The sequence below is a fragment of the Electrona antarctica genome, assembly GCF_951216825.1.
Source record: "Electrona antarctica genome assembly, chromosome: 5".
NCBI classification, from domain to species: domain Eukaryota; kingdom Metazoa; phylum Chordata; class Actinopteri; order Myctophiformes; family Myctophidae; genus Electrona; species Electrona antarctica.
The window spans coordinates 41,099,866-41,127,768 of record NC_136810.1 but is presented as its reverse complement, the minus strand read 5'-3'; the positions used below and the strand labels follow the sequence as shown (position 1 = coordinate 41,127,768).

Here is a 27,903-nt window from a genome sequence, read left to right as displayed (position 1 = left end):
GACAGAGAAGGGAGGGATCGAGCCCCATAGTACTGGTGGTGGGGAAACCCCAGAAAAACTAAATCCAATCCAAGCATTATAATAATCTGTCAAACCATAAAAACTACAAATAAACTCACAAAAGGTTGCTGACATATTTCGGGAGTTTCTATAAATCTTTTCAAGAATGAAAATAGGTGTACTGTATGTATAATATTATTATAATTGTTTTAATACAATAATTTTACGTCAAGAAAGTGCGGAATTAAGGCGCGTTGTTGTTGTTGTACCACCCACCCAACCAATAATTGGCAATAAACCTATAATTTATAATCCGTGGTAAAACGGTGTCGCTCGCCAAAAAAAATAACTGATCTACAAACCAACCAACAAAGCGTCTAATATAGCGTAGGTATAGGCGTGGTTAGCTTATAACTCTGTTCTTTCCGGGCAAGTGACGCCCCCCTCGTGCGGCCACGCTGTTCATCTTAAAGGTAAGGTCAATTCATTCAGCCCGAAGAGAGAACTTGAAGGAGAAGAAGATGGCAGCCGCAGGCTCTCTGATGATAAAACTTCTCACACTGCAAGACTTCAAGTCATGGCGAGGGAAGCACATCGTTGGCCCGTTCATGAGCTTCAACTGCATTATCGGCACTAATGGCTCAGGTATGTGTGCATTTGTGGTTGTTATTGTCAACTAATATATTAGCTTTTTACTGTTGATTGACCATGCCGGCCGGCTGCCGCCATTTTTCTGCTGTAACTTACTATGTGCTACTTTACTTAACACCATCGTGGTTCAACCAACTCAGTGTTTTTCAACCTGTTTCATATCGAGGTCCATTATTTATTGGGAATTTGAGCCACAGACCACCATTTGATAACATTTAGCCGCTCTCAGAGCCAAAACGTTTTTGCTGTCTTTCTTGGATACGATTTTGTCCACAATTCCATGCTGTATAAATTGATGAAACAAAAAAAATGAAACCAAATGGTCTTGGACCCATACGTCCATTTGGTTTCATTTTATACTCTCCATTTGGTTTCATTTTATACTCTCAAGAGTTAAAGATCTATAAGGGTCCATTTGGTTACCAACTCTCCATCATTTAGCTGGGGACCACCTGTAACCCCCTCATTCATAGTCTGGATTTTCGGTGGTGAGGTGACCGGAAATCTGGTGGTCACTGGACCACTGGTTGAAAAACACTGAACTACTAACTAACTAACTGCGGACATGCAGAAATGAGTGGGCATTGGGCAATAATACACATGAAGAGATTGCACTGAATGACCATAACAGGTCTGTAACTCTGAGAGTGTACAAATGGAACCAAATGGGTCCATTTGGTTCCATTTGTACACTCTCAGAGTTAAGGGAGTCTTCTTTGCAAATAAAGCATTTGAGAACTACTAGTACTAATTGGACTCTTAATATGCCCAGTGATGCAAATAGCCTGCATCCTGCATCCTTAGACTCACAACATTGAGAAAGGACGCAATCATGTCACCCTCTGTCGGTCCTGGGAATGGGATGCAATACTGTACTCAGTACTGTACGTGTACTCTAACGTTGTTGAAGTAATTCTCATAAAATGTCCCTGGGACCCATCTGAAAGACCACCCCTGGTTCCTGTGGGACCCATTACATTGAATACCTATTTATGTCACTGTATGCCATACATAGTGTTATAGTAAATCAGTGTTATACATATTCTGAAGAAAACCTGGAGACTTGACATTCAATAATTGGCATTTGGGTCTTATGATCAAAATACAAGAACATTATAATGGTGTGTTAAAATAAAAATAAAACATTTGCCACAGACAAGACTTTGCCACGGACACATTTTGTCTGTGTACGGACGGGCATAATGACCAAACTTAACCCCCAGGAAGTCATTGGAATTTTTTTATTTTATTTTTTTCATAATTATGAAAGCAGGGAATCATAGTTTCAAATCAACATATTGGTTGTTCAGTTTGACACAACAGGTTTTGGAGATATGGCTTATAGAGGAAAGTTGAGAAAAGAGGCCTGAAAGGTTCACTTCTGTCAGTGGACTCTTTACATTACACCTAGCTACATGTTTAGGCATTTATTTCATATTTACATGTCGATTTCAGCTCTGACATTTATTTCAGACATGCTCTAGTATGTGAAGAGTCTGCCTGTGCTATTAATTCATTTTGGATAAAAAAATCTGTTTGTCTCCTCCTGAACAGTCAGGGCTCTATTTTCGTCCATGTAAACCCCTTATCCCTAAACTACTTTTCCTTTTTTACTATTTAGATTTTTTTTTTAGTAGTTAAAATAGCCAATCTACAAGCCCACAACGTGCCGATGTAGATCGGCTAGTTGATCTGTTCAAAAATGGTTTTCAAAATAGTAAAAAAGGCAAAGAAGTTTAGGGATAAGGGGTTTAGCATGGACGAAAATAGAGCCCTTCGTCTTGCCGCCATGACTGTCTCTGTATCAAAATGAGTCAAGCCTTATTGATCATGATGACCCCCTGCTTTTTTAGGCAAGTCCAATGTGATGGATGCCCTGGGCTTTGTGATGGGTGAGCGGGTGCCCTCTCTCCGGGTGAAACACACCAAGGACCTGATCCACGGGGCCAGCATAGGACGGCCCGTGTCCAACACGGCCCGCGTCACCATGGTGATCTCCTCTCATGATGATGGGGAGCTCAACTTCTGCCGGAGTATTTTAGGTGAGCTTAAGTTTTTTCCTAATTTGGTCAATCTACTAACGCAGTGGTTTTCAACCCTTTTCATATCAAGGCCCACGGACCACCATTTGATGACATTTAGCCTCTTAGACCCAAAACGTAGAATATGTTGTTATCGTTGGATTTTGTCCACAATTCCATGCTGTATTGATCTTGGTACCATTAGGAGAGATGACAGGCAAACGTTGATCAAAATAATAATTCTTCTTGAGAGTGTAAAATGAAACTTACAGGTCATTTTACACTCTCAAGAGTTAAAGATCTATAAGGCTCCATATGGTTACCAACTCTCCATCATTAGCTGGGGACCACCTAGAACCCCCTCAAGGACCACTGGTTGAAAACCACTGTACTAACGTTAACCAGATCTGTTTTTAGATTCAGAACTAAGTGTGTTAGTCCCGGGACCCAGGGGTGGTCTTTTAGAGGGGTCCCACAGGGACATTTTATGAGTCCTACTTCAACGACGTTAAGGAACAGTACTGAGTACTACAGTATTGCATCCTTAGACTTCATTTAGTGAGTTGAACGATGCAGGATGCATCACTGGCATTCACTGCAGTATGGAGTCAAAGGCAGAGTGCCAGATCAGCACACCAGACCAGTGTCAATATATCATGGTGTAGCTCAGCCATTATTATTCCTCAGTTTTCAGTATCAATCTTGATGATAGATTGTCAAAAAAGCTCATTTTAGATGTCTTCCACAAAGCAAAAACATTCCTTCAAACTCTTTCTCTTTCTAGGGTATCCAGGTACATACGTGGGATTCACGGCTGATTCAGCCTATTTGGGGCATTTTAGGTGTAGGTTGGTTGTCTGTTTTAGGTTCATTGACATTAAAATGGATCCCTCATTGTTCCTGACCGACTAGATTACAGGTATAATATGTTTAAAAAAGTGCCCCTCAGGGCACAGGTCTCCACCAGGCCAGGTCAGGAACCAAATGATTTTTTAATTATTATTATTATTTTCTTTAAACAATGCTGGGGGGCCTGTCTGACTGCCGTACAATGTGTTGTCCAGGTAACTCCTCTGTGTATCACATCAACGACTCGCCTGTGACACTGGCCAAATACTTAGAGGAGCTACAGAGGATTGGCATATTCACAAAGACCAGGAACTGCCTGGTATTCCAGGTAAGCATGACATGACATGACATGACATGAGTCGTTTGTCTCACTCACGCATCTTTCTGTCCATACAAAACATGTATGGATTTTCTTTGCTTCTGTTACTAGTATGTATGTACTGTCAGTCTGTATGTACATGTGTATGTATGTGTAACACCCCGGAATCGAACACAGGTCTCCCACGTTAAAAGGCAACATCTGAACGACTAAGCCAAAGGCAATTGCCTATGGCTTGCGGGGAGATATTAGACTTTTGAGGCCATCAGGCTGAGGCTGTGAGCGCCCACTCTGCTACGTATGTACTGTACTGTATGCATGTTGGTCGGACCAGTGTATACACTTACATATTGGTTTTGACCCGTTGGACCTGACCAATTAATACCGAATGTAACCACTTGGTGTCACACTTGACCCAGAAATACAGTATTGGGAACCCATGGATTTCCCCCAGAAAAGTGCAGTTGGTACCGTGGGCATGTTCTTTTCTGAGGGTATATACAAAAACTACATTTTGAATTAATTAATTTTTTTCAAATTTGATTTATATTTTCAACAATTGAATTACAGTTTCAATCATTCTATGTGAAGGTGACATGACGAGTCAAAAAAGTGCTGCTAAAAAAACCGCAGCAGTGTGCATGGACCTTCTGTCCATCCCTGACGCTGATAGGGATGTGGATCATTAAGTTGTATTGATACTGATACCATTGTTGATAAAGCTCAGTTTAAGTGATGTTCTCTTTCTCCGTTATACTCTCATTCAGACTGTCACTAATATACAGTGTTGCACTGACAGCCCATACTGCCCAGCCACAATATTTCTCTGTGCTCTTTAGTTGCTTCAAATGGTATAGTCTGCACATTAAAAAAAAGAGATGGGAAAACAATGTGTATGTGTTATATATGACTTCTTCTTTGTCACAGAACCGATTATTTTATAAAGGTGACAATCTTTCAAAGATATTGTGTATTTATTCACTTGTCCACTCGACGTCTCTCATTGATTTCAATGCATTCATCATGACCTCTACTTCAAAACTCAAATACAAAAATTGCCCGCTCCTGCAGAACCCACAGGATCCCAATCCCAATGCCATTCTAAGTAGGAACCACAATCAGGACAACAGATTGACAGTGCTTACTTACTGGTTGGATTGTGTTATTTCTTTCTCACAATCATTCAACTTACAATGTTTTCTTTTGGGAAGTGGTGAATTGATCTATGAAGGTTGAAGGAAACCATACCAAAAAGATGATGTGATGTAAGACAATGGCTGCGTTTACATGGACAGATTTATTCCACTTGTATTCAGAATGACTTGCTCATTCAGGAAAAAAACATTTATTATGTCTACTCTGAGACAGAACATAAGCATAAGAGTGTTTCTTTTCTTTTTTTTCTTTCTTTCTTTTCTTTTTTGTTACATCGCAATGTAATTGATAAATAGACTATAGATTTCTTTAACATGGGTTTATTTGTCAAACTAGAGCTGTGACCGTTGGAGCCTCTACAGCGGTCTAGTGTTCATATATGGAGCTGGCCTGTTCTGACATCATTCTGACGTGTGCATAGACAAAGAACTCCATATATGGGCATAAAAGGAACACAGACATAATATCTGGGTGGGGCATTCATTTCCAACTTGCATCGTTCCAAGTAGAGGCATTAACGGGCACCGCTCTAGTTCATTACAAATAATGTTACTCCCTAAATGACCTCATCTGCATTGTGTCTGTCTCCGCTAGGGAGCGGTGGAGTCCATCGCCATGATGAATCCCAAAGAGAGGACCGTGATCTTTGAGAGGATCAGCCTGTCGGGCGAGCTGGCCAAGGAGTATGAGAGGCTGAAGAAGGCCATGCTGGAGGCTAAGGACCAAACCCAAGTCCATTTGACTAAGAAGAGGGCAGCCATTCACATGAAGAAGCAACTGTCGGAACAGGAAGTGGAGGTAGAAGTGTTGATTTTGACAGCAAAATTTAGTTTTAGTCGAATTTTAGTCATCTGATTTTTTTTTGTGTTAACACAATCTGTGCTGGCACGAGAAAATCTTCCTCAAACCCTTAGATCTCCATATATGGAGCTGACCTGTTCTGACATTCCATGTTGATCCTTCCCCATCCATCCTTCCTATTCGATGTCTCCCTTTTGACTGATACCTGTCCATTTAAACTCTAGACGGGCCTTCCCCAAAGTTAATAGTGCAGCCGTGCCCGGCAACATGCCCGAAAATTAAGGCCCGGCCCTACCTGGGCCCTCATCAAGCCCTGTACACTCAAGACACTGCCAAACTTAGATCTCCATATATGGAGCTGATCTGTTCTGACATTCCATATGTTGTTCTGACCTCATTAAACCCTGTACACTCAAGACACGCTCCATATATGGCCAGTACATAATATTCCATATGTTGAGCGCCAGCGCTTGCCCAGCAATCTGCTGTCACCCAGGCAGATGCGTGCAGCCGTGCACGTGACGGTCGTTTCTCGCCCTCAGGCATGGTATTAAAATACACAAATACAGTATAGGTTTATAGGCAGTGGGCATACAGTATATGAGTATAATAGTATATATACTCATTCAGAAGCTAAACTATTTAGTGCCTTGTAAACAGTAAGTAGTACTGTAGTTATAATCCACCACTCCTGAATGAAGTGCCTGGTCCTGGGAGTCTGGTGCAACGCACAGGCCCTGGGCCTGGTGAGAGCAGGAGTGGACGTGGTGAGACGTAGGAGGGGCCCGGACAGGAGTCAACCCACAGAGCCTAGTCCTTCCACGCGCCATAATCTGGTTCTCCCAGTCCCGGCAGAGTAGTTCCGGAGCAACGGATTGTGTGGCCTTGCTCATTCCCTGATGGACTGATCGAGGGTAGCTACTGGGACATAAATCGGGATTTGATCAACCCCGGCTGGGTCGCCTGAGTGAGGGGTATGATGTTGGTAGACCCGAAACCCTGTATCCCCATCACTGAGGATACGTCCCAGGTGCATCCATGCGATGTATTTTTAGTTATAGACAAAACATACCCTGAGGCAAGACCTGTAATTAAACTATTACTAATTAAGTAGTAATAGTACTGTTACTTAGTACTAGTTCTCTACTATTGTTAGGCTATTATTTGTTCCTTTCATCATTTGTCTGATATATCGCAATATATGGTACATGAATATTTGTCAATACTTTTATTATTGGCCAGATCTAGTGACAAAGCTGGTAGATTAACGTATTCAACTGAGATGAGATACTGAGATATTAGAGAAAGAAAGAAAAGCAGGTGCGCTTCCTTTGGAAACTGCCTTTGGTTAAGGCAGTGGGTGCTCAGCTTTGAAAATAACTGTAGATTTAGTCAACTAAAATCTTAGGATATTTAGTCAACTAAAACTAGACTAACGCTAAAACATTTCAGGTGACAAATATGTGACTAACTGAATTAAGTTTTAGTCAACTATCAAAAATTGCTGTCAAAATCAACACTGGTGCTTTCTTTACCTTCCACTTCCAGGCCAAGACCTACCAAGCGCTGTTGGATGATTTGAACAACAGCAACCTGCAGCTCATGCTCTTCCAGTTGAAGTGCAACAAGAGCCACATTGAAGCTCTGGACTCGACGATGACGGAGAGGCAGCAAGTTGTGAATAATAACAAAAGCACCCTGGATGACTGGGAGGAGCGGGTCAAGACCATCAAGAGCGAACATGGGCGACGCAGCAGGGAGCTGCAGCAGATCGACAAGGACATACGGTGAGCGCATTGGAGATTAGATTTGAGGTGGGAGATTATTATTTGATTTGCTAATGTGTAAACAGATTAGCAAACGACGTGCACATTGATTTGTGAAAGCGTAAAGAGATTTTAAAATGCTTTTTCAAACTTTCACATTGTTTTTAAAATAATAGTTAGATTTGCAAATGTGTACTGTACATTGACTTGCATTTAACAAAACAAAAATACTATTGGTTCCATTACACTTATGTAATTCAATTGTGAGTTTTGAGTCCGGCTGTCAACAAGGGCTGTGAAGCAAGTTTATGTTCAAATGTGCTTGCTAATCTGCTACTGTACATGCAAATCAATAAACATAGGGGGGTGGGGGGGGGGAGGAGCATGGTTGGTGTAACTTGTAATACTTTTTTATAGCTGTTAACCCAATCCAAGCTATCCACAAGATATCTCGAGGAAAGCTATTATTACCATCTGGGCCATCCACGAGATCCTTTTCCGCTTCCGTTAGCTTCTGTTGCTAGCCTCCACAGGCCTCCCATTGTAGAAACAGCCTACATGATAATCCACGGTACACGTGCACGCACACAGGGTTATTATTGTTTTTTCTGCTGGGACAAAGTACCATGTTTGGGACCTTATAAAACATGAATCCGTGCTCGCGCTGAGAAAATTAATCCACCGCGAGTTGGTACACAGCCTAGAGTGAGGCTAGACTGGGTGCGTATGCATTTCCGACATGTCAATAGTCTGACATGTGGAAAACGACTGGATTAAGGTTGGCGAACATGCGTTATGGTTGGCGACCGGATTAAGGTTGGCGAACATGCGTTAAGGTTGGCGAATATGTGTTATGGTTAGGTTAGGGTTTGAGGTTGGTTGTCATTGTCGGACCAAAGACTACTCTGAACTAAGTACTGCAACCGGCTCGACTACAGATATGGAGGACTATCACTTCCGGGTCGGGCGGATGTGGCGCTTTTTCTTTGCTTATGTCGCGCATTTCACTCGCACTAGCCTCACGATCCCACCTATATGGTAACAGCGTGGAATCGGTTAATATGTGTGGATAATGTACAGAGTTGTTTGTGTCTCAAAATCTCAAAATGTATCACTTTGTTTCTTAGCTCTGAAGAGAAGACACTATCAGTACGTCAGTCACAGTACACCAAGACCAAGATCAACAACTCCCATCACCTGAAGAAGGTAGAGGAGGCACGCTCTTCCCTGCAGGAGGCCCTCAGGCAGAGGAACAATAACCTGCTGGAGCTGCAGCAAGGAAGGAAAGAGGTGGCAGAGTTGGAAAGGGCCTGGAAGAGTTACGAGGAGAAGTTCCAGAGAGAAAGAGCCCAGGACAGAGACATTGAGCTGGGGGAAGAGCAGGTGAAGTTTGGGGTGGGACCACCAATCTGTGTAGCTTTTTGTATTTATTGCTTTGAAAACAGTATCCATTTAGTATCTTGGGACGGGACAAGAAATCTGGGGAAAACGTGAGCCGAACTGGTATTTCTTTTAAGATATGGGCAAAGTTTACATTTCTGTTTTACCTCCTGAAAACTAAAGACTCTTTCAGAAGTAATGCCCTTTGGACCAGGTCACTGCCTGTGGATTTTATATAAAGTTCTCAAAGTTATTATGCCTGACTTTAAATGATGTGTCGTGTATAACATGACATCCATCTATATTGTGGCAAACACATGGTTGCCTTACTCTGTCATTGAATACAGTACAGTACATTGAGTACAGTAAAGTGTGTTCTATAAGACTGTCGTGTGTCCTTCTGCTGTAGCTGGAGCGATACAACCAACTAAAGGAGATGTCCAGGAGGCAGGGGGTCGTGCTCAGTCAGAAGGCTGACCAGCTGCAGTGTTATCTGAAGTCCGACCAAGAAAAGATCTCCTTTGACCAGCGCGGGAAGAAGGAATTTGAGGTATTCAATTTCAGTGCAATACAATACAATAAAAACGACCAATGAAGCACAAACAAATAAAGAACAAGTAAAACACCAGTAGTTTATGAAGTAAAGTAAGTTCTTACTTACAGTACTTTACTACTTAAACTGTATTATTGTTATTAATATTATTTGAAAATAGTGCAGAAAAATGCAAAAAAGACAAATTATCCCTATGATCAAGATAATAATCAGTGATATCGTCGTTGGTGTCACGCCCTACAGTTATATACTGTTTACCTTCTTTACACACAGGTCACTATCAAGGCCAAACATGACGAGCTGGAGGACTTAAACAAGCGTGCAGAGAAACTGGAGGAATACACAGAGACCTGCAAGTATGACTGTCCTTGCCAAGCCAACCTTTACTATACTGCTAATGCACAATGACATTCAAGTTAACTTTTACTATACTGCTATTGCACAATGACATTCAAGTTAACTTTTACTATACTGCTATTGCACAATGACATTCAAGTTAACTTTTACTATACTGCTATTGCACAATGACATTCAAGTTAACTTTTACTATACTGCTATTGCACAATGACATTCAAGTTAACTTTTACTATACTGCTATTGCACAATGACATTCAAGTTAACTTTTACTTTACTGCTATTGCACAATGACATTCAAGTTAACTTTTACTATACTGCTATTGCACAGCAGACTACAAGCTCACAACACGTCGCAGCGTGATGTGTTGAATAAATATTTAAAGTTTTTCTGAAACTTTTTCGGAAGGCATTTTTAGAATTAGACTCAGTCCAAAATGGGTTAACCTGCATGAGCAAGTTTAAGTCTGTTGTTGGCTTAAAAATGTAGGTTTATTAGTTTCGGTTAATTGCCCAGTTATATGCACAACAGAACAGTCAACATAGAGAGCTGTAAACCTCACTTTACCTTTACATTGTTGAGAGATACAATGAAACGAAGACTATGTTTTTGATATGTTGATATTGATTCGTATATCAATTGGTCATTATATATGTGTAGTGGGAGAAATCAATATATTGCGCTCACAATGCAAACTGTTGCCACTTTCAAAATACCTTTGATTGTGTGCCTATCTCTGTACAACTGTACATGCAAGTACCTTACTGCTTGTGTGTACATGTAATTGTGTTCATGCTTATGTGTGTTCATGTCCACATTTTACATGCGTGTGTGCATACGTGCGCGCGTGTGCGTGTGTGCGTGCGTGTCTCAGGGCGGCTCTGAAAGAGTACTGTGGTCAGAACGTGAGCTTAAGTGAGGAGCTGCAGCGCAGCCGTCAGAGGAGCGAGGAGGTGAACCGGGAGCTGGGGGAGGTTCTGGTGGAGCTGAGGGAGGCCGGTGATGAGAGCCATGAGAGCCGACGGCAGCAGCAGCACAAAGAGGTGCTGGAGAGCCTCCGCAGGCTGTATCCTGACACTGTGGTGAGAGAAGATTTCATAAACTCCAAAACTGGGCTTTTAGATTTGAGCTAAAAAGCATAATTTTATACTTCGGCTATTCAAAGATTGTGAAAATGTGTGCAAATCTTTGAATAAATATATTCCTTTAAAGTGAACATTTCTAACTCAAATCTTCTGGGGGTCCCTGACTCCCTGGCACCTAATATTATAAGATGGCTGTCTGCGGCTAAATACATATAAGTACTGTAGTTTGAGCACCACTGATATAGCTAACAACATACGTTTTTCAAAAAAACGTTTAGAAGACATTTTTGCCAACGCATTGCCAACAGATTGTCACATTATTTCATATACTGTATATACAGAGAGAGACAGAGATCTTACTTTATGGTTTTTCAGTTTGGCCGCCTGGTGGAGCTGTGCAATCCCATCCATCATAGGTTCAAGTTGGCTGTCACCAAGGTGTTTGGTCGCTACATGAACGCCATCGTGGTAGACACGGAGAAAACGGCCCGAGACTGTATCAAGTTCATCAAGACGGAGAGAGCCGAGGCTGAGACCTTCCTACCCATCGACTACCTGGACGTATGTGCACAGAGAGAAACTATAACAAAACAGTGATCTTTATTGCTCAGAAATTGTTTGACAAATTTGCTATAGAAAATAGTAAAATACCTTAAAAAAAAAGGTTTGTGTCATCCCCTGAAACACTCAGTGTGAGTTCTTCATCTTTTTACAAGTTTTACCATTTTTACCATTGCCATTTGCAAAAGATTCATTCGTTTTCAGGAGCATTTCATGTTGGAAAATGAAGATCTCCAGCAAACAGGAATTCCCCAAACTATAGTGGCCCTATACCGAATATAAGACGACTTTTTCAAGACTAATTTGTGGAAAAAGAACATTGAATGTCAAATGGTCTAGTCCCCGATTATAATACGACCCCGATTTTGAGGAGAAAAAAAAACGTAGTCTTATATTCAGGCCAATAGAGTATACTGTATAACTGTGTAACACAAACCTATAAACACAATGTAACATCATCTTTGTAGTGTCCTCTGGTCTGAACTCATAAGTGCAGTGCAGCTGACATTGCTGGCTGTCTGCATATCTCTCTCCATATACAGTATGTGCATAAAAGAGACAGACGGGTACAAAGGGTACTCTGACTGCTGGCTTATGCTGTCTATGGGAAGGTTTTTAGAATCGAAATATCTCTGATTGTTCTTTTTGGCTCAAAACAAGCTTGATTTGCACCTCATTTCTCTAGTCTAAAGTCTAAACGATATGATCCCCGGTTACAAAATGTATGTTTTGGGTGAATTAAATAACAATCGCGGCACCCGTTACATAGCGATAATTCACTTCCTGAGTCTTGGCTTCCGAGTGAAATGGCTTTCAAACTAAAGGTGTCCGCCATTTAAAATGAATGGCTGTCGCTGCTGGAGTACACAATTCAGACACCAGATGGGGGTGTTGGCGGTAAATGAGTTAATTGTAGCTTAGCTCAAGTAGCCATGGTAACACAGCTACTGTACCTTGAATGCAGACTCATTAACCAGTGTTGATTTTGTCGACTACGTTTTTTCACTGTCAAAAACTAAATGAAAACTAAATGAAAACTAAGCTATGATGACTAAAACTAAGGGAGGGACTAGTGGACAAAGGGTCCAGTATAAGTAAAAGACAAGTAATTTTACACTTGATTGCATGCGGAAAATAGCCGATCTACAAGCTTGTAGATCTGCTATTTTCAGCAAGTGTAAAATCAGCCATTACGACGGCATCAAGGCCCGCCAAAAGACATTTTAGTCGACTAAATCAACTGTAGATTTAATCGACTCAAATCTTATGATATTTAGACTAAAACTAGACTAACACATTTCAGATGACTAAAATGTGACTAAAACTAAATTAAGTTTTATTCAAAATTTGCTGCCAAAATCAACACTGTCATTAACTATCTGACTGTTATTGTTTCTTTTCCCTTCTTGTCTCTCCTGTGTCTCAAATTGAATGTGACTGCCCACTGCCCAGGTCACTCCTATCAACGAGCGTCTGAGGGAGGTCGCACCAAACACCAAGCTGGTGTGTGACGTAGTGCAGTGTGTCTCTGGTCCTCTGGCCTCCCAGCTGAAGAGGGTGGTGCAGTTTGTCTGCGGCAACACGTTGGTCTGCGAGAGCCTCAAGGAAGCCCAGAGTGTGGCGTTCAGCGGCCCCGAGCGCCTTAAGGTAACACCAGCCAGTGCAGTGTTGATTTTCTTTTAATGTTTTTTTATAGAGGGATAGACAGTAGGCTGACAGGAAATGGGGAGAGAGATGTGGGGGTGTGGGGGGGGGTGACATGCAGTAAAGGCCGTCTAGGTCGGGAGTTGAATCCGCGGTACACTGCCAGAATGGATTAGCAGCCAAGGTTGTTTTTGACAGAAGATTTCATCCATCCATCTTCAACCGCTTATCTGTAGTCGGCTGGTGGGGGCAACAGCTCCACCAGAGAGATCCAGACTTCCCTCTCCAGAGCAACATTAGTAACTTCCTTCTGGGGGATCCCGAGGCATTCCAAGGCGAGTGAGTCGATGTGATTCCTTCAACTGCGCCTTGGTCTGCCCAGGGGTCTCCTCCCAGTGGGACGTGCCTCGTAGTGGTGCATTCAATTAAACGATATGGCAACTTATCGATCGAAAATCCAGACGATAGGTGGATCGATCGAGAGGCTGCTGTATCGATACAGCAATAAACGGAATGCATGATCTGGGTGACGCAGTGTTGCCAAACGTACCTCTGTTTAACGTTATCAAAGCCCCCCTTGCAAGTTGCAATGCACTCCCTTCCCAGACCCATTGTTAGGATGTTTAGACATTAATTTTAAGTTAAAGATCTGTTGGCCTGAAAGTGCTTTATTGTATTTGTGCAACATGGTCATTATTTTGAATGAACGTTTAATCGAGATATATCGTTATATATATATCGTATTGTGGCCTCTGTATCGTGATACATATCTATCGTGAGATTGCAAGCAATATCCACCAATAGTGCCTCGAGGACCTCCCTAGGGAGACGCCCGAGAGGCCTCCTAACCTGATGCCCGAACCACCTAAGCTGGCTCCTTCTAGTCATGGTCTGTCACCTGGAATGTTTTATTGATATTTTACTAAATATAAGATTTTAGTCAACTAAATCTACAGTTGATTTAGTCGACTAAAATGTATTTTGGTGGGCCTGGGTGCTGTCGTAAATGACTGATTTTACACTTCTGCGACACGTTGTGAGCTTGTAGATCTGCTATTTTCAGCATGCAACCAAGTGTAAAATTACTTTTTATTTGTTGATGAAATTGTTAATATATTTAGTCTTAGTTTTATTCATCATAGCTTAGTTTTCATTTAGTTTCGTCATAGTATTAGTCGACGAAATCAACACTGCCACACTGTGCCTCATTTATCAGTGGAGTGTACAGCTGTGGGCCATTGACCTTGTCCCTTTATCTTTGCAGAGGTTTGCATGATCTGCGCATTTCACAATGTAGATATTATGTCCACTAGGGGGAGTAGAGAGCAATATATATATGTATATTATTCTGTCTTCATTTCCATCTTGCGTTTTGCTGTCCAATGGTCCATGCCATTCGTCAACGTGCCATTTGTCAAGTGATCCTATTAGTGATGTTAATTATTTCTCTGGTAAGTACGAATATATTATATATACGTACCCCCCAGCTATGGGACGTTATCTGCTAAGTACTCCCCCTTACACCATATATGAAGCGGTTGAGCTGAAAATTTGCTTTTAACATTGGTCCGGTTGCTAGGCAACGCCCTCGTCACCCCAGGGACCAGGACTTATCTACACGGCCCCCATTTACCACAAGTCAAAGAAGGTTTTTCAAAGCCTCATAACTCTGCATTTACGTTCGCTGTCCATGGTAATCCTGATTCATCCAAGGTTCGGATGTCAATTGTGATTTTGTCTCGCATCGCTCCCGACATGTAAACGAGCTCCCGCTAAACAAAACAATGATCGGCTCGCTAGTAGGCCTCTGTGAGCCTCAGTAGACCAGGGGGTATGAGTACTTTCAGTTTCAGGCACAACAACAAGAGCCGCTCTTTGCTCAGTTTTCTGAAAAACCTATGTTTCTATGTCAGTGGTGATCAACCTTTTCCAAGTAAAGGACCCCCAGAATGATCTGTATTTGGCCGCGGACCCCCATCTGAAAATATGTTGTTCCAGGGACCCTGGAGTTAAAAACGTTTGCTAGTCTGAAAGAATATATATTCAAAGATTTGCGCCACATGTTCACGATTTAAAAAAAAATCGCATATCTACAAGCTCGTAGTGCTGCACTCTGTGCAGTGCTATGAGCTTGTAGATCTGCTATGTTTTGGGTTAAATACAGTATATCTGACCACGGTCACTCTGCTTTTACCTGTAGACGGTAGCTCTGGATGGCACCATGTTCTCCAAGTCGGGGGTGATCTCTGGAGGCTCCAGTGACCTGCAAAGCAAAGCCAAGCGATGGGATGAGAAGGACATGAAACAACTGAAGGAACGCAAGGACCAACTGACAGCAGAGCTACGCGTGAGTCAAGGGATTTAAACAAATCCGTTGGGCCCAGTAGCACAGCAAACTATGTTTAATTCCCAACTCCCTACACCACTGGATTGGTGAGGTATTTATTCTAGGACAATTCTGATTATTTGGATAAATGCTCAAAATAGAATAGAATACAAACTTAATTGCTCATGTTGAAATGTACGTTTACAGTAGAAATTACAAGAAACCGTAACAAGAAAATTAAGAAAATACTGTAGTGCTGCTCACTGACTTAATACCAGCCAAGGCTCAAATTTCAGGTCATGAGTAATAGCAAAATAGTGTAATTTTATTGTTTTTCTAATCTGCCTGTACTCGGTGATTAATTTAAAAATGATTAGGTGCTCGCTCACGAATCTGACTGAAAGTCATGTCAAATCAATTTGAAAAACTTTGATTTGATGAAAAATTCTATTTGAGAAGCCAAAAAAATCGCCAAAAAAAATACAATTGTTATACTGATATTGTTAAAAAGACAAATGGTGGTCAAATTGATAAATCATTCGGGCTCTAGACAAATTAGAAGCATTTATTTTGTCTTGGAATGTGTCTTGTTAATTTCATTTGAATAAAGACTAATCCCGACCCACACAATTATCAAATGTGTGTCAGCTACCTTGGAGGCAGAACAAAATACTACAAATCATAAACCATGATGATACTTTTAATTGAACAGGAACTGCTGAAGCTGAGGAGGAAGGAGTCTGCTTTGAATCAGGTCAAGGTTAAGGCTCAAGGCTGTGAGACCCGACTCAAATACTCCATCATTGAACTGGACGAACTCCGCAAAACCAAGATCCCAGCATGCCAAGCGGTACAAACCACAGCTACACACATAGAGCCCTATTTTTGGGGGGCAGGCACATTGGTGTGTGAGGCACACAGTGGACGAGTGGATTGATTTGACGATGTTCCGTGGCACTGTGTGTGTGTGTGTGTGTGTGTGTGTGTGTGTGTGTGTGTGTGTGTGTGTGTGTGTGTGTGTGTGTGTGTGTGTATGTGTGTGTGTGTGTGTGTGTGTGTGTGTGTGTGACTGTGACTGTGTGTGTGTGACTGTGTGTGTGTGACTGTGTGTGTGTGTGTGTGTGTGTGTGTGTGTGTGTGTGTGTGTGTGTGTGTGTGTGTGTGTGTGTGTGTGTGTGTGTGTGTGTGGGACTGTGTGTGTGTGTGTGTGTGTGTGTGACTGTGTGTGTGTGACTGTATGTAATGAATCATGATGCAAAGCGGCTGGTGGTATCCCCAGCCGCTTTGCTAGGCAGACAAAGTAACGCAACAGAATCAAACCACTTGGCAACCCAACTACAATACACAATCTATCTCTAGTGTTGTTCAATCATGACTGTGCGCTACAAAGATGTATTATGCGCTGGACGTTCCTCTGCTCTCTCGCTCTCTGTCTGTGTGTTTGGGTTTGGGGGTACTGTTTCAGTGAATACACAATATTTTCTGACTTAATATGTGTACAGTTGTTATAACACCTCCACCAACATAATACACATGTTTTTTCATGTCATGAAAGCAGGGAATCCTAGCTTCAAATTGACATTGTTTGTTCAGTTTGACCCACCAGTTTTGGAGTTATGGCTTTTAGAGTAATGTGTTACAGAAAACAGCGAGTTGAGAAAACAGGCTTGAAAGGTTCACTTCTGTGGTCTCTAACATTACACCTAGCTGCATGTTTAAGCATTTATTTCATATCCATGTCGATTTCAGCTCTGACATTTATTTCAGACATGCTCTAGTATGTTAAGAGTCTGCCTGTGCTATTAACTCATTGACCGCTATGACTGTCTCTGTATCAAAAAAAGTGTCTTAACCACCACACGCAGTCAATCATTTGGGTATGGTATTGTCTGTAGGAGAGGTCCCGTCTGGAGAGTAAGCTGGCCAACCTGGAGGCAAAGATCCAGATGCAGCAGAAGGATGTGGAGAAGAAGGAAGCTGAGCTGAAGAGCACTAGAGACACAATCAACCAGGTCTGACTATTATCTTCTGTGCTGTCTTGGTAATGGAGGAATCTCGATGCTCTCTGCCGACTTGCAGCTGTCTTCCTCCTTGTGTGTACAGTTATTGTATACCTTAAAGGCTAGGGCCTAGAGCTTATTTGAATGTTGTTTAGGACACAAGAAACACTTTATGTGTGTAATATTATGTTTTGGTATTTTGGTCATGACGCATTGACGCCATGTTCATGACCAAAATCCTGTCATGAAAATGTGGTCTCACTTCTTTCCTGGACTACAAAGTCACACCTCCACGCAGCCTCCCCCCTCTCCACAAGGAGGGGCAGTGCACTAAAGCATTATGGGCATTGTAGGAATTCAGCAATCCAGTCAAACACACAGACGTCACTATTTTTCTGGCCATAGGGTGCAAATTTCAAATTGTGCTACTGTTATCTACTGCAAATACTATTAACACTGAGTGACTGAAGTTTCTTCCAGAGGTGAAATGTCCCTTTAATACACTGGGAGGATGACGAAAAAACGGACATAAATATAATGCGAAACATTTCGTTGTGTATTTATCGTCGTGCAATATTCTTTGAAAAACGTCAAATTGATGTGCATTTATTGTACTTGATGAAGTGTTTCTGGATATAATTTTTGAGTACAGCCAGTTGTTAAAACAAAACATATTACCGTCTAATTCTACCCAATATAAATATTTTTTGTATATATTCTTCTAAATGATGTGTGAGTGGTTGTTTTAAATATGTGTCTTTCTACGTGTGTTCAGATGGAGGACACTGTGTTTGCTGACTTCTGTGCTGAGATTGGCATAGAAAACATCAGGCAGTATGAACAGGAACACCTCAAAGAGCAAGCAGAACTGGACTGCAAACGGTACTGTCCGTCCCCTCTCACTTAAAAGCTATAATATGACACAGATGCGTCCTCAGGTCTAAATGGGTTAATATCAATTTTAACTTATTAGTAGTAAAAGGAAAGTCCTCGTGGTTCTCATTTATTAATTTGGTGTAGTTAAAGTAACGTATTTCTTTATTTAATTTTATGCTTCCACCAGGCCGAAGGCATGGGGAGAGACTGAGAGAGTATGTTTTGCACCCTGTCCGTCTCTCTGTGTCCGTCCGTCTGTGTACAGCTAAAATCTCCGGCACAGTTGGGCTGGTCGATGCCAAACTGTGCACATACACTCCCAGGATGCCAACGACGAACCTCTGGCCCCAAACTTTCCAGAACAGCCATGAGGCAGATTTTTGCAAAACACTTATTTTTTAATATTACTCCTATAGATTTTATCCATACATCACACAAATCGGTAAACACTATCTCTATTGTCATGTGATTAACACAGATCTGTCCGATTGACCGTATTCCATCCAGATTGGCTAAGATTGCCTTCCAAAGTTTGCAGGATTGGTCCATTTTGACCAAAATGCTTCAAAAATGCCTCAAATGAACACAGCGTGCCATTTCACATTCCCACTAGGCCGAGGAAGAAATGCCACTTAAAAATGCTCAAATCAGCCTCATGGTTGCACTATAACAGGCCGATTCCTGTTTTTTTCCCCCTATAACTACACCGATCGGTGTATGCACACCTAGAGGCCAAGGAAAAACCTCTGCCCCGCATCTTTCACATCTGCCCTTTATAGCACCAGCAGGAGGCTGTCGATTCAAATTAGGAGAAGTGGAAAGTCGAAAAAAAGGGGATATTATTTTTGCTCTATGTGTGCGTGTGTGTACAGAATTCAAACTGTAGGATTGGTTATTGTCACGGACATAAGTCATTCTTTCCCTTTGCATCGGAGTTCAGCCACAGCCTTAATTAACAACCTGCAGCTGTGTTCTCCTTTGATGTGCGCTCTCAGTGTGTCCCACTAAATGACTGGCTTAAGTTGAGCTGCGCTGTGTCAGAGAAGTACAGAAGCGCGCAAATTTTCTCCCCAAACTATCCCCTCTACCCCCGTGCTGAGAGTGACTAGCTTTACGCGCGGGACGCATGCATCTCTCCGTTTCCGGTCAGTGCGGGTTGTTTGCATGGCTCAGAAAAGACGAAGCTTGGGGACGTTATGCTTGGAGTTGTTGTCAGAGGAGGAGGAGAAGGAAATGTTGTTCACGGAGGAGGAGGAGGAGAAGGAAATGTTCACGTCGTGAACGTGGAAGGTAATAGCAGATTGTATTCTGATGATGTGCCAAACTGTTGCTGGCTGCAATAACGTTAATTATACCTATGACCTATGTCTTCTATTGTGTTCTGAAGGTACACAAGGCATTTTGTATTGTGTTCATATGGATGGAGGAGCCGCTGTGCTACTGCGCTGCTCAGTGTGCTGTGCCAATTATGCCTCGTCTCAGTCTGTTGCGTTCTCTTTTCTGGTCTACAGTATGTGCCAGTGTGCGTGTGTGTGCCTGCACTGTTTAGTGTTTACTATTAAATGTATATGTCTTGATAATCAGCGCCTTGCCATAGATAGGCCTACAGTGTGTGTAGCCTAGCTATGTCTTTTCTAATGGGGTTCTGTGCCATATTGGAGAGGCCACTGTGTGTGCTGTGTGTTTAGTGGCTCCAAAGCGGTTGGTGATACCCCTAGCCGCTTTGCTAGGCAGACAAAGTAACGCAACAGAATCAAACCACTTGGCAACCCAACTACAATACACAATCTATCTCTGGTGTTCAATCATGACTACGCTACACAGATGTATTATGCGCTTTATTATCTGCTCTCTCTGTCTGTCTGTCTCCACACTCGCACACCAGGCGAAATCAACAGTGCATTTAAAACAGGCGGATGACAGGGGTGAGTGACAGGCGTCAGGAACAGACGGCTCGGGGACCATTTCGGGCCGTCACAATGTGTTAATTGTGTTAAATATTGAATTAACTAAATTAATTAACGCCGTTAACGCAATAATTTTGACAGCCTTAAAGTTTTTGTTATATTAGTCCTTCAGATTTTATCCAAATATCACGAACATTGGTACGCATGATCTGTATAGTCATCAAGACGGATCTGTGGTATTTTCTTTTATATTCTATTGAGTTTGGCTACGACTGACATCAAAATTTGTGGGTGTCGCCCGTTTTTGTGGTGCTATTATTTTTTGCAGAAAAACACATACTCCTACACATTTTGTCCACTCCAAACACAAAAAACACACAAACGTTCCTCTAGTTACTGTATGTTTTGTGTTTTTCGTGTCTCACAATGCCTTGAGGGAATTTCTTCAAATTTGTCTCAAACACCCACTTGGACTCGAGGATATTTTATAGCTATTTAGATCTGCTATAAATCAAGTATAAATCTGGCATAGTAACCCCTACAGTAATAATATATATGAACTTGTTTTTAGATTAAAGAGTATTTGAATTGGTCAAACTAGTCACAGTGTTATCTTGTCTTGTCTTGTTTTGTCGTATTTGTCCTCTAGCTTGGAGTTTGATGGCCAGATTTCACTTCTGAACGCCCAGTTGGAGTACATACAACAGCAGGTGCAGCGACACGAGATGAGACAAAGGACCCTTGAGAAGACAATTGCCAAAGAGGACAGAGCAATGGACCAGCAGCAGGAGGCAAAATACATTATTTAACATCAAATACATGGTCCCCCACCTTCTCCACTTCCAATTTTAGAGCGGCGCTATCCCCTCCTATATTCAGCTATTAGTGTAGATTTTTCTGTTAACAAATTAATTCCCATTGACAATGAATGGAGAATTTACGTCATATGTGGATGAGCAAATCAGTTATTTTTGTCCTACAGAAAGATTAAATTCCCATTGACAATGAATGGAGAATTTACGTCATATGTAGACGAGCAAATCAGCTATTTTTGTCCTACAGAAATGAATGAATGATGTACGATGATAAGAGCGCCCCTCACTTCACCTGGGGATGATTTTTAGAAAGAGAAATAGGTTTCTTGTTTATCAGTCCTCCAATGTACAAGCTCAGCCCCGAAAGTTGCCTCCTAAATGCAACATTTAGCTTTTAATTTAAATCTTGGTTGGTGGGTCCGTTCAAACCACTTTGGCCACAGTCTCTAGTGGCTACTAGTAGGCCCTTTAAATATTTCACAAAAAAATACCAATTTGATAATTTGTGTTGTGCTGAAAGACAACAATTAAATGTAATGGATGATTAACTTTTGTGTTTAACAACATTTTATATTTAACTTCCAGGAGGAGACGGAGCTGTTAAAGGCAGTTGAGGAAAATCAGAACAGCCTGCAGGAGCTCCAGAACCGCATGCAGGTCAAGACAAAAGAGGTGTCTGATGCCAAGTATCAGCTAGACGAAAACACCAAGAACCTCAGAGGAGTTAGCAGGTGATGATATCACACCACTAATACTTCTGTTATAGGTGCTATTACTATAAACACCACCACATTCCACTTGTGTTTCTGCTGCATGTTTGCTACAGGTATGACTGCTACTTCTGGTTCTAAATGGTGCATATATAGCACCTTTATCGCTTTACATAGAGTGTGCAAACTGTGCATTAAGGTTGGGCGATATAGCAAAATTTTCCCATCGGTCATCGTCTGGCCAAAAATCGCCAATAGACGATATATTCGTGCAATGTGATTACAGTTTACAGCGGGTCGCGAGTTAAAAACGTTCACTGTGAAAGAATATATATTCAAGGATTTGCGCCACATTCGCGCGTTTTTTCTAAAATAGCAGATCTACAAGCTCGTAGCGTGGCACCGAGCTTGTAGATCTGCTATTTTTCAACAGCTGAAGTTTAAAATAACGGTTAAAGTGGTTCAAAGCTATGAGGCGACACAGATTTGTCCGTCAGGTCTTTAATGGGTCTCTAATGTGCGTCCGTCAGGGAGCTGGTCAAGCTACAGAAGTTGCAGCTCGCCACAGAGACGTCTCGCGAACAGAGGTACCTGGCCAGACATAATCTGCTGCTGGACTGTAAGATCCAGGGCGTGGACATCACTCTGAGATCTGGGAGCTTCGATGACATCGCCGATGTACAGGTACACAGTACACACTGTATCATTATTCAATACTAGAAAAAAAAAAGCAGGGCCATCCTATTATACGTGAAGGCCCCCCCTCACTGGCCCCCATACCCCCCAACTCCCACACCTGCATTAGCCTCGCAAAGCCAGCCTTCATTTGCCTTTGCCACGGCCAAAGTGGTGACGAGCCAACCAGATTCGTCTGGAACCAACCAACTAATATCCACGCTGTGATATTAGTATCGCTATGTAAGGCTACACCTGCATACCCACCCCCACTCCTAACACTCCCCATACCCCCCAACTCCCCTGCATGCCTCCATAGTCCCCACTCCTATTCCCCCCAACCGCCTGCTGCCTTAAAATCTACAAGCTCACAACGTGTCGATGTAGATCGGCTTGTTGAACTATTTTAAAATGTTTTTCAAAATAGTAAAAATGGCAAATACGTTATATTTGTTTCTGAGCAGATGGATGAGGAATCGGGGAGTGTTCTAGGCAGCGCAGAGATCTATCTACGTGAGGAACAACTCGACATCGACTTCTCTGTCCTGCCAGCCAAGCTCACCGTAAGTATTTATTTTCTCTTTTCTTTCTTCTTTTTTTTAACAATTATTCTACATTCTCTAATTTTTGTACATTAGGTACAAGGGTACTTAATGTTTAACAATAATTTAACTCTTGAGAGCGTGAAATGAAACCAAATTGACCCGTAGTGGTCCATTATGCTCTGGGTCCATTTGGTTAGCAACTCTCCATCATTTAGCTGGGGACCACCTGGAACGCTCAGGCTCAAGTGGTCCCCGGACGACTGGTTGAAATCCACTGTCCTACTCCTAAACCACTGCCACCCCTGACTGTCTGTTCTTCTGTGTGTGTGTGTGTGTGTGTGTGTGTGTGTGTGTGTGTGTGTGCGTGTGTGTGTGTGTGTGTGTGTGTGTGTGTGTGTGTGTGTGTGTGTGTGTGTGTGTGTGTGTGTGTGTGTGTGTGTGTGTGTGTGTGTGTGTGTGTGTGTGTGTGTGTGTGTGTGTGTGTGCGCGCGCGTGCGTGTACTGTAGATAATTGAGGAAGAAGAGGAGATGGACGTTGAGTTGGAGAAGTTGAGAGATGCAAAATCCACCATGCAGTCGGTTCTCCAGAAAACCAATCCCCCAAATCTCAAAGCCATAAGCAAGCTGCGAGACGTCAAAACCAGGTTCAGAGAGGCACGGGATGGTATGTTGGTTTTATATATATTCATTCTTTCAGTCTGTCTCTCTGACGGTTTGATTATTGAGTCTGATTCATTCTTTATTATACAATATCGAGGAAGCAATCTGAAACAGCCTTCTAGCCGTGGTTCAAACGAGCACCACTCCACACCTAATCAAAACAAAAAATTCAGCTGCTCTGTTTTCCCAGAGCGCAGCAAACTCGGTGGCTAGGCTAGCTAGTTTCTTGGGACATTTGTGGTCGTAGTGACTACATCTGTCATTAAAAAAATAGGTTTTTTCAGCGATTTTCTTAGTTTTAAGGGTAACTGTTGTATAATTGCAATATTATACTCGAGGGTGTGGTTTAACGTGATTATTGCCACTTCAGTGATGCTTGTGGAACTCGACTACGTCTCGTTCCTGACCGCATCACTGTCGTGGCAATAATCACGTTAAACCACACCCTCTCGTGTAATATTGCTTAAATCACATATGTCCTTGATTTGCCCGAACCCGGAATGGATCTGTGAAATTTGATCCGATTCCGACCCGTTCTGAGATTTCTTTCAAATGACGGCACCGAGCCCGAGAGGACCTGTGACAGTTCTGAGCCATTCGCCTTTTTTTGTTTTCAATTCATGTATGTATTTATTTAAGTTAGACAGCACTCAGTCACACAGTATTACTGTGTGTAGTAATGATAGACAGACCGACTCGGCTCCGAGTGATGATATGATAAAACACAGATCAGGGGGGTAATTGCATGCACTGTCCATGATTGAAATTAAACTACATCTGTGGCAAATGGCTTAGTAAAAAATTGTGTTTTTTCTTATATAGCATTAGATGAAAGCACCGGGGAAGCCAGGACAGCCACCACGGAGTTTAATCGTGTCAAGACACAGCGTTGTGAGCTGTTTAACAAGTGTTTTGAACACGTACAGAACGTCATCGACCCCATATACAAAAGACTCTGCAAGAACAACAGTGCACAGGTAAACACATGACTGCAGCATGGTACAGTAAACCACATAATACACACACACACATCAGTGTTGATTTTGACAGCAAATTTAGTTAGAATTTAGTTTTAGTCATAGTCTCTTGAATAGTAAATAATTTAGTTTTAGTCACATTTTTAGTCACCTGGGATGTTTTAGTGTTGGACTAGTTTTAGACAGTCAACTAAATATCATGAGATTTTAGTCGAAAATGTATTTTGGCGTGCCTTGATGCCGTCGTAATTTTATGCTTGCTGAAAATAGCCGATCTGCTATTTTCAGCATGCAACCAAGTGTAAAATGACTTATACTGGATCTCTTGTCCACTAGTCCCTTCCTAACATTTTAGTCTAGTTTTTATTTGTTGACGAAATTGTCAATATATCTAGTCTTTTTTTTTTAATGTTTTTTTTTTGGTGGCTTTCGCCTTTATTTTATATATTTTTATTGAGGGACAGTCAGTAGGCTGACAGGAAATGGGGAGAGAGATGGGGGGAAATATATCTAGTCTTAGGTGACATTCACACCAGAAAGCTTTACTGCGATTAAAACAAATCTTGCTGCGCATTGTCCGAAAGTTCGCTTCGTTTGGCAGGTGTGAAGGCTCATTCGAATCCTAATGCGCAGCAAAGAACCGCATTCTACTCCGCCCTAAAACGGGGGTTTCGCTTCGCTTCCAATCGCACTTGATTTCGATTCGGTGCAGGTGGGAATGCAATCCGCAGCAAATAAAGGAAACGATGTGGCGGGTGAGGAGCTGAACACAGTTGGAAAGTGTGAAGGCAAACCGCAGCAAATTAAATATGCAAGAATCCCAACTTCTCCGCCCATTCGCATCGAGTCTACCGAAGTATTAGGTGGGAATGTGGCCTTAGTTTTAGTCATCATAGCTTAGTTTTCATTTGGTTTCCATTTAGTTTTCGTCAGTGAAAAAAGGTAGAACATTTTTGGTCATACTGTAGTTTTAGTTGACAAAATCAACACTGTTTCTCACATCTAGGCCTTCCTGAGTGCCGACAACGAGGACGAACCCTATTTAGAGGGAATCAACTACAACTGTGTGGCCCCGGGGAAGCGCTCCATGGATATGGAGAACCTGTCTGGAGGAGAGAAGAGCATCGCTTCGCTGGCTCTGCTCTTCGCCTTACACCAGTAAGTAGTACACCAGCACATTTATGTTTTTCTTTATGTCATGGACCCCCAAATTAATCTGCTGTAGACCCCCCCATCTGAAAATGTTTTGTGCCAGGGGACCCCGTACAAGATTTGTGTAAATATTTCCAAATACAAAATAAAATAGAATAAATGATCAAGTTTTTTTAAATAGATCTATAAGGTCACGGACGCGTCGTATCGTTGTGAGTTTGTAGATCTGCTATTTTCAAATAGGCGATATATGTATAGGGTTAAATGTGGTTTATCCTGGCCCGGCCAGCATGCTTTCTGGTCTAGAGGGGCAGGCGCACATGGAGCAAGCGCTGGAGAAATATTGGTTCACCGATCAGAGCCCCTCCGCCCCTCCCTGGTAGAAAACAGCGGAAGAAACTGACGTCACTATATTGAGAGCGACGCCCCTCTGCACTGTAGTTCACTCCCACTACTAGACCAGGAAATGTCTCACGTTTCCCCAGGCTTTCATTTTTTGATCCGTAGCAAACAAAAATAAAAGTCTGGGTACCGAGGCTAAAAGTGGTTAAATTGATTTTTATGCTATATTCAATAATTTTGCTGGGGAACACCTGGAACCGCCTCAAGGACCCCTGGGGGTCCCCGGCCAGACCCCACCTTGAGAAACACTGATGTAATGTATGTGTATGTAGTATTTGTGTGTGTGAAGTGTGAACGTTCGCCATTGACTCGAGCTGAGACTAATCATATCAATTGATTTTCTCATCAGTCATAGATAAGGGCAGTAGACTCATGTGCACAGAGCTCTCATTTATCACAGAAGAAAGCGAGAATTCACAAGTCAAATAGTTGCTTATTTACTTTGTTTTTCTTTCACAGTGTCCCAAAATGTGGGGCCTTGTGGCAAATCATGTGGGGAATCCTGACATGAGTCATCAACTTTTTCTAGATGTTTAGTTAGAAGCTCTTTAGGACAGAAAGAATGAGCAATGTTATTTAAAAACTGCAGTCCTTTAATTTGACATGCCCTCTGACTAAATGGTTGTATATGTACCATACACAGACAGGTCTGTTGTTACACCATAGGCCTGTCACCTTCCTTCATTGCGTTGTCTGGGTAATTCCCTTCTCTTTGGTACAACACTGTCACTGATACATCAATGATTTCTTTCAGCTTTCGTCCTGCTCCATTCCTGGTCCTGGATGAGGTTGATGCAGCACTGGACAACACTAATATCCGCAAGGCAAGTTTAACATGTGGTTACTGAGCTTGCTGATTATCTAAGGAAATTGTTACAATGTCTGTCTGTCTGTCTGTCTGTCTGTCTGTCTGTCTGTCTGCGTGCGTGCGTGCGTGCATGCGTGCGTGCACTCACACACACACACACACACACGTGACAGATTTCAGGGAGGATTCTATACAGAACATGCAAATCATCATCATCATCTCTGTGTCCAGGTGACAGATTTCATCAGGGAGGAGTCCAAGGACAACATGCAAATCATCGTCATCTCTCTCAAAGAGGAGTTCTACCATCGATCTGATGCCCTGCTGGGAGTCTGCTCAGATGTAAGTATAACTGTTCTACCATAGATCTGATGCCCTGCTGGGAGTCTGCTCAGATGTAAGTATAACTGTTCTACCATAGATCTGATGCCCTGCTGGGAGTCTGCTCAGATGTAAGTATAACTGTTCTACCATCGATCTGATGCCCTGCTGGGAGTCTGCTCAGATGTAAGTATAACTGTTCTACCATAGATCTGATGCCCTGCTGGGAGTCTGCTCAGATGTAAGTATAACTGTTCTACCATAGATCTGATGCCCTGCTGGGAGTCTGCTCAGATGTAAGTATAACTGTTCTACCATAGATCTGATGCCCTGCTGGGAGTCTGCTCAGATGTAAGTATAACTGTTCTACCATAGATCTGATGCCCTGCTGGGAGTCTGAGAGGGAAAAAAAGACTGCAGAAGCAGACACCAGACAAGGTTACAAACCTGTCCACTCCAGTTGTATGGCTACTGGTGTTACCTTCACTTGTGAGTAGACTAAGGGCTCGGGCTGTTAGCCGCGCAAGTTTGTGAACGATATAAAACTTTCCTTCATCCACATTGCGGTTATGTTAATTATTATGCTGTA

At 42.2% G+C, this 27,903-nt stretch overlaps 1 protein-coding gene across 1 annotated transcript; it reads left to right on the top strand.

Moving 5' to 3' along the window:
- Nucleotides 1-511: 511 nt before the first annotated feature.
- Nucleotides 512-27,832, top strand: LOC306923985 (structural maintenance of chromosomes protein 1B-like; the record flags this gene model as incomplete). The annotated part of the gene is made up of 25 exons (XM_079502329.1): nt 512-645; nt 2,505-2,693; nt 3,737-3,849; nt 5,590-5,793; nt 7,345-7,583; nt 8,690-8,945; nt 9,352-9,492; nt 9,769-9,851; nt 10,725-10,932; nt 11,311-11,496; nt 12,949-13,143; nt 15,341-15,487; nt 16,179-16,316; nt 17,362-17,478; nt 18,242-18,348; nt 20,899-21,040; nt 21,650-21,795; nt 22,305-22,458; nt 22,914-23,012; nt 23,502-23,658; nt 24,477-24,631; nt 25,638-25,789; nt 26,940-27,009; nt 27,225-27,335; nt 27,812-27,832. Exons 1-25 carry the CDS (start codon nt 522-524, stop codon nt 27,830-27,832), a joined length of 3,654 nt encoding a protein of 1,217 aa, XP_079358455.1. The 5' UTR covers nt 512-521.
- Nucleotides 27,833-27,903: the final 71 nt, after the last annotated feature.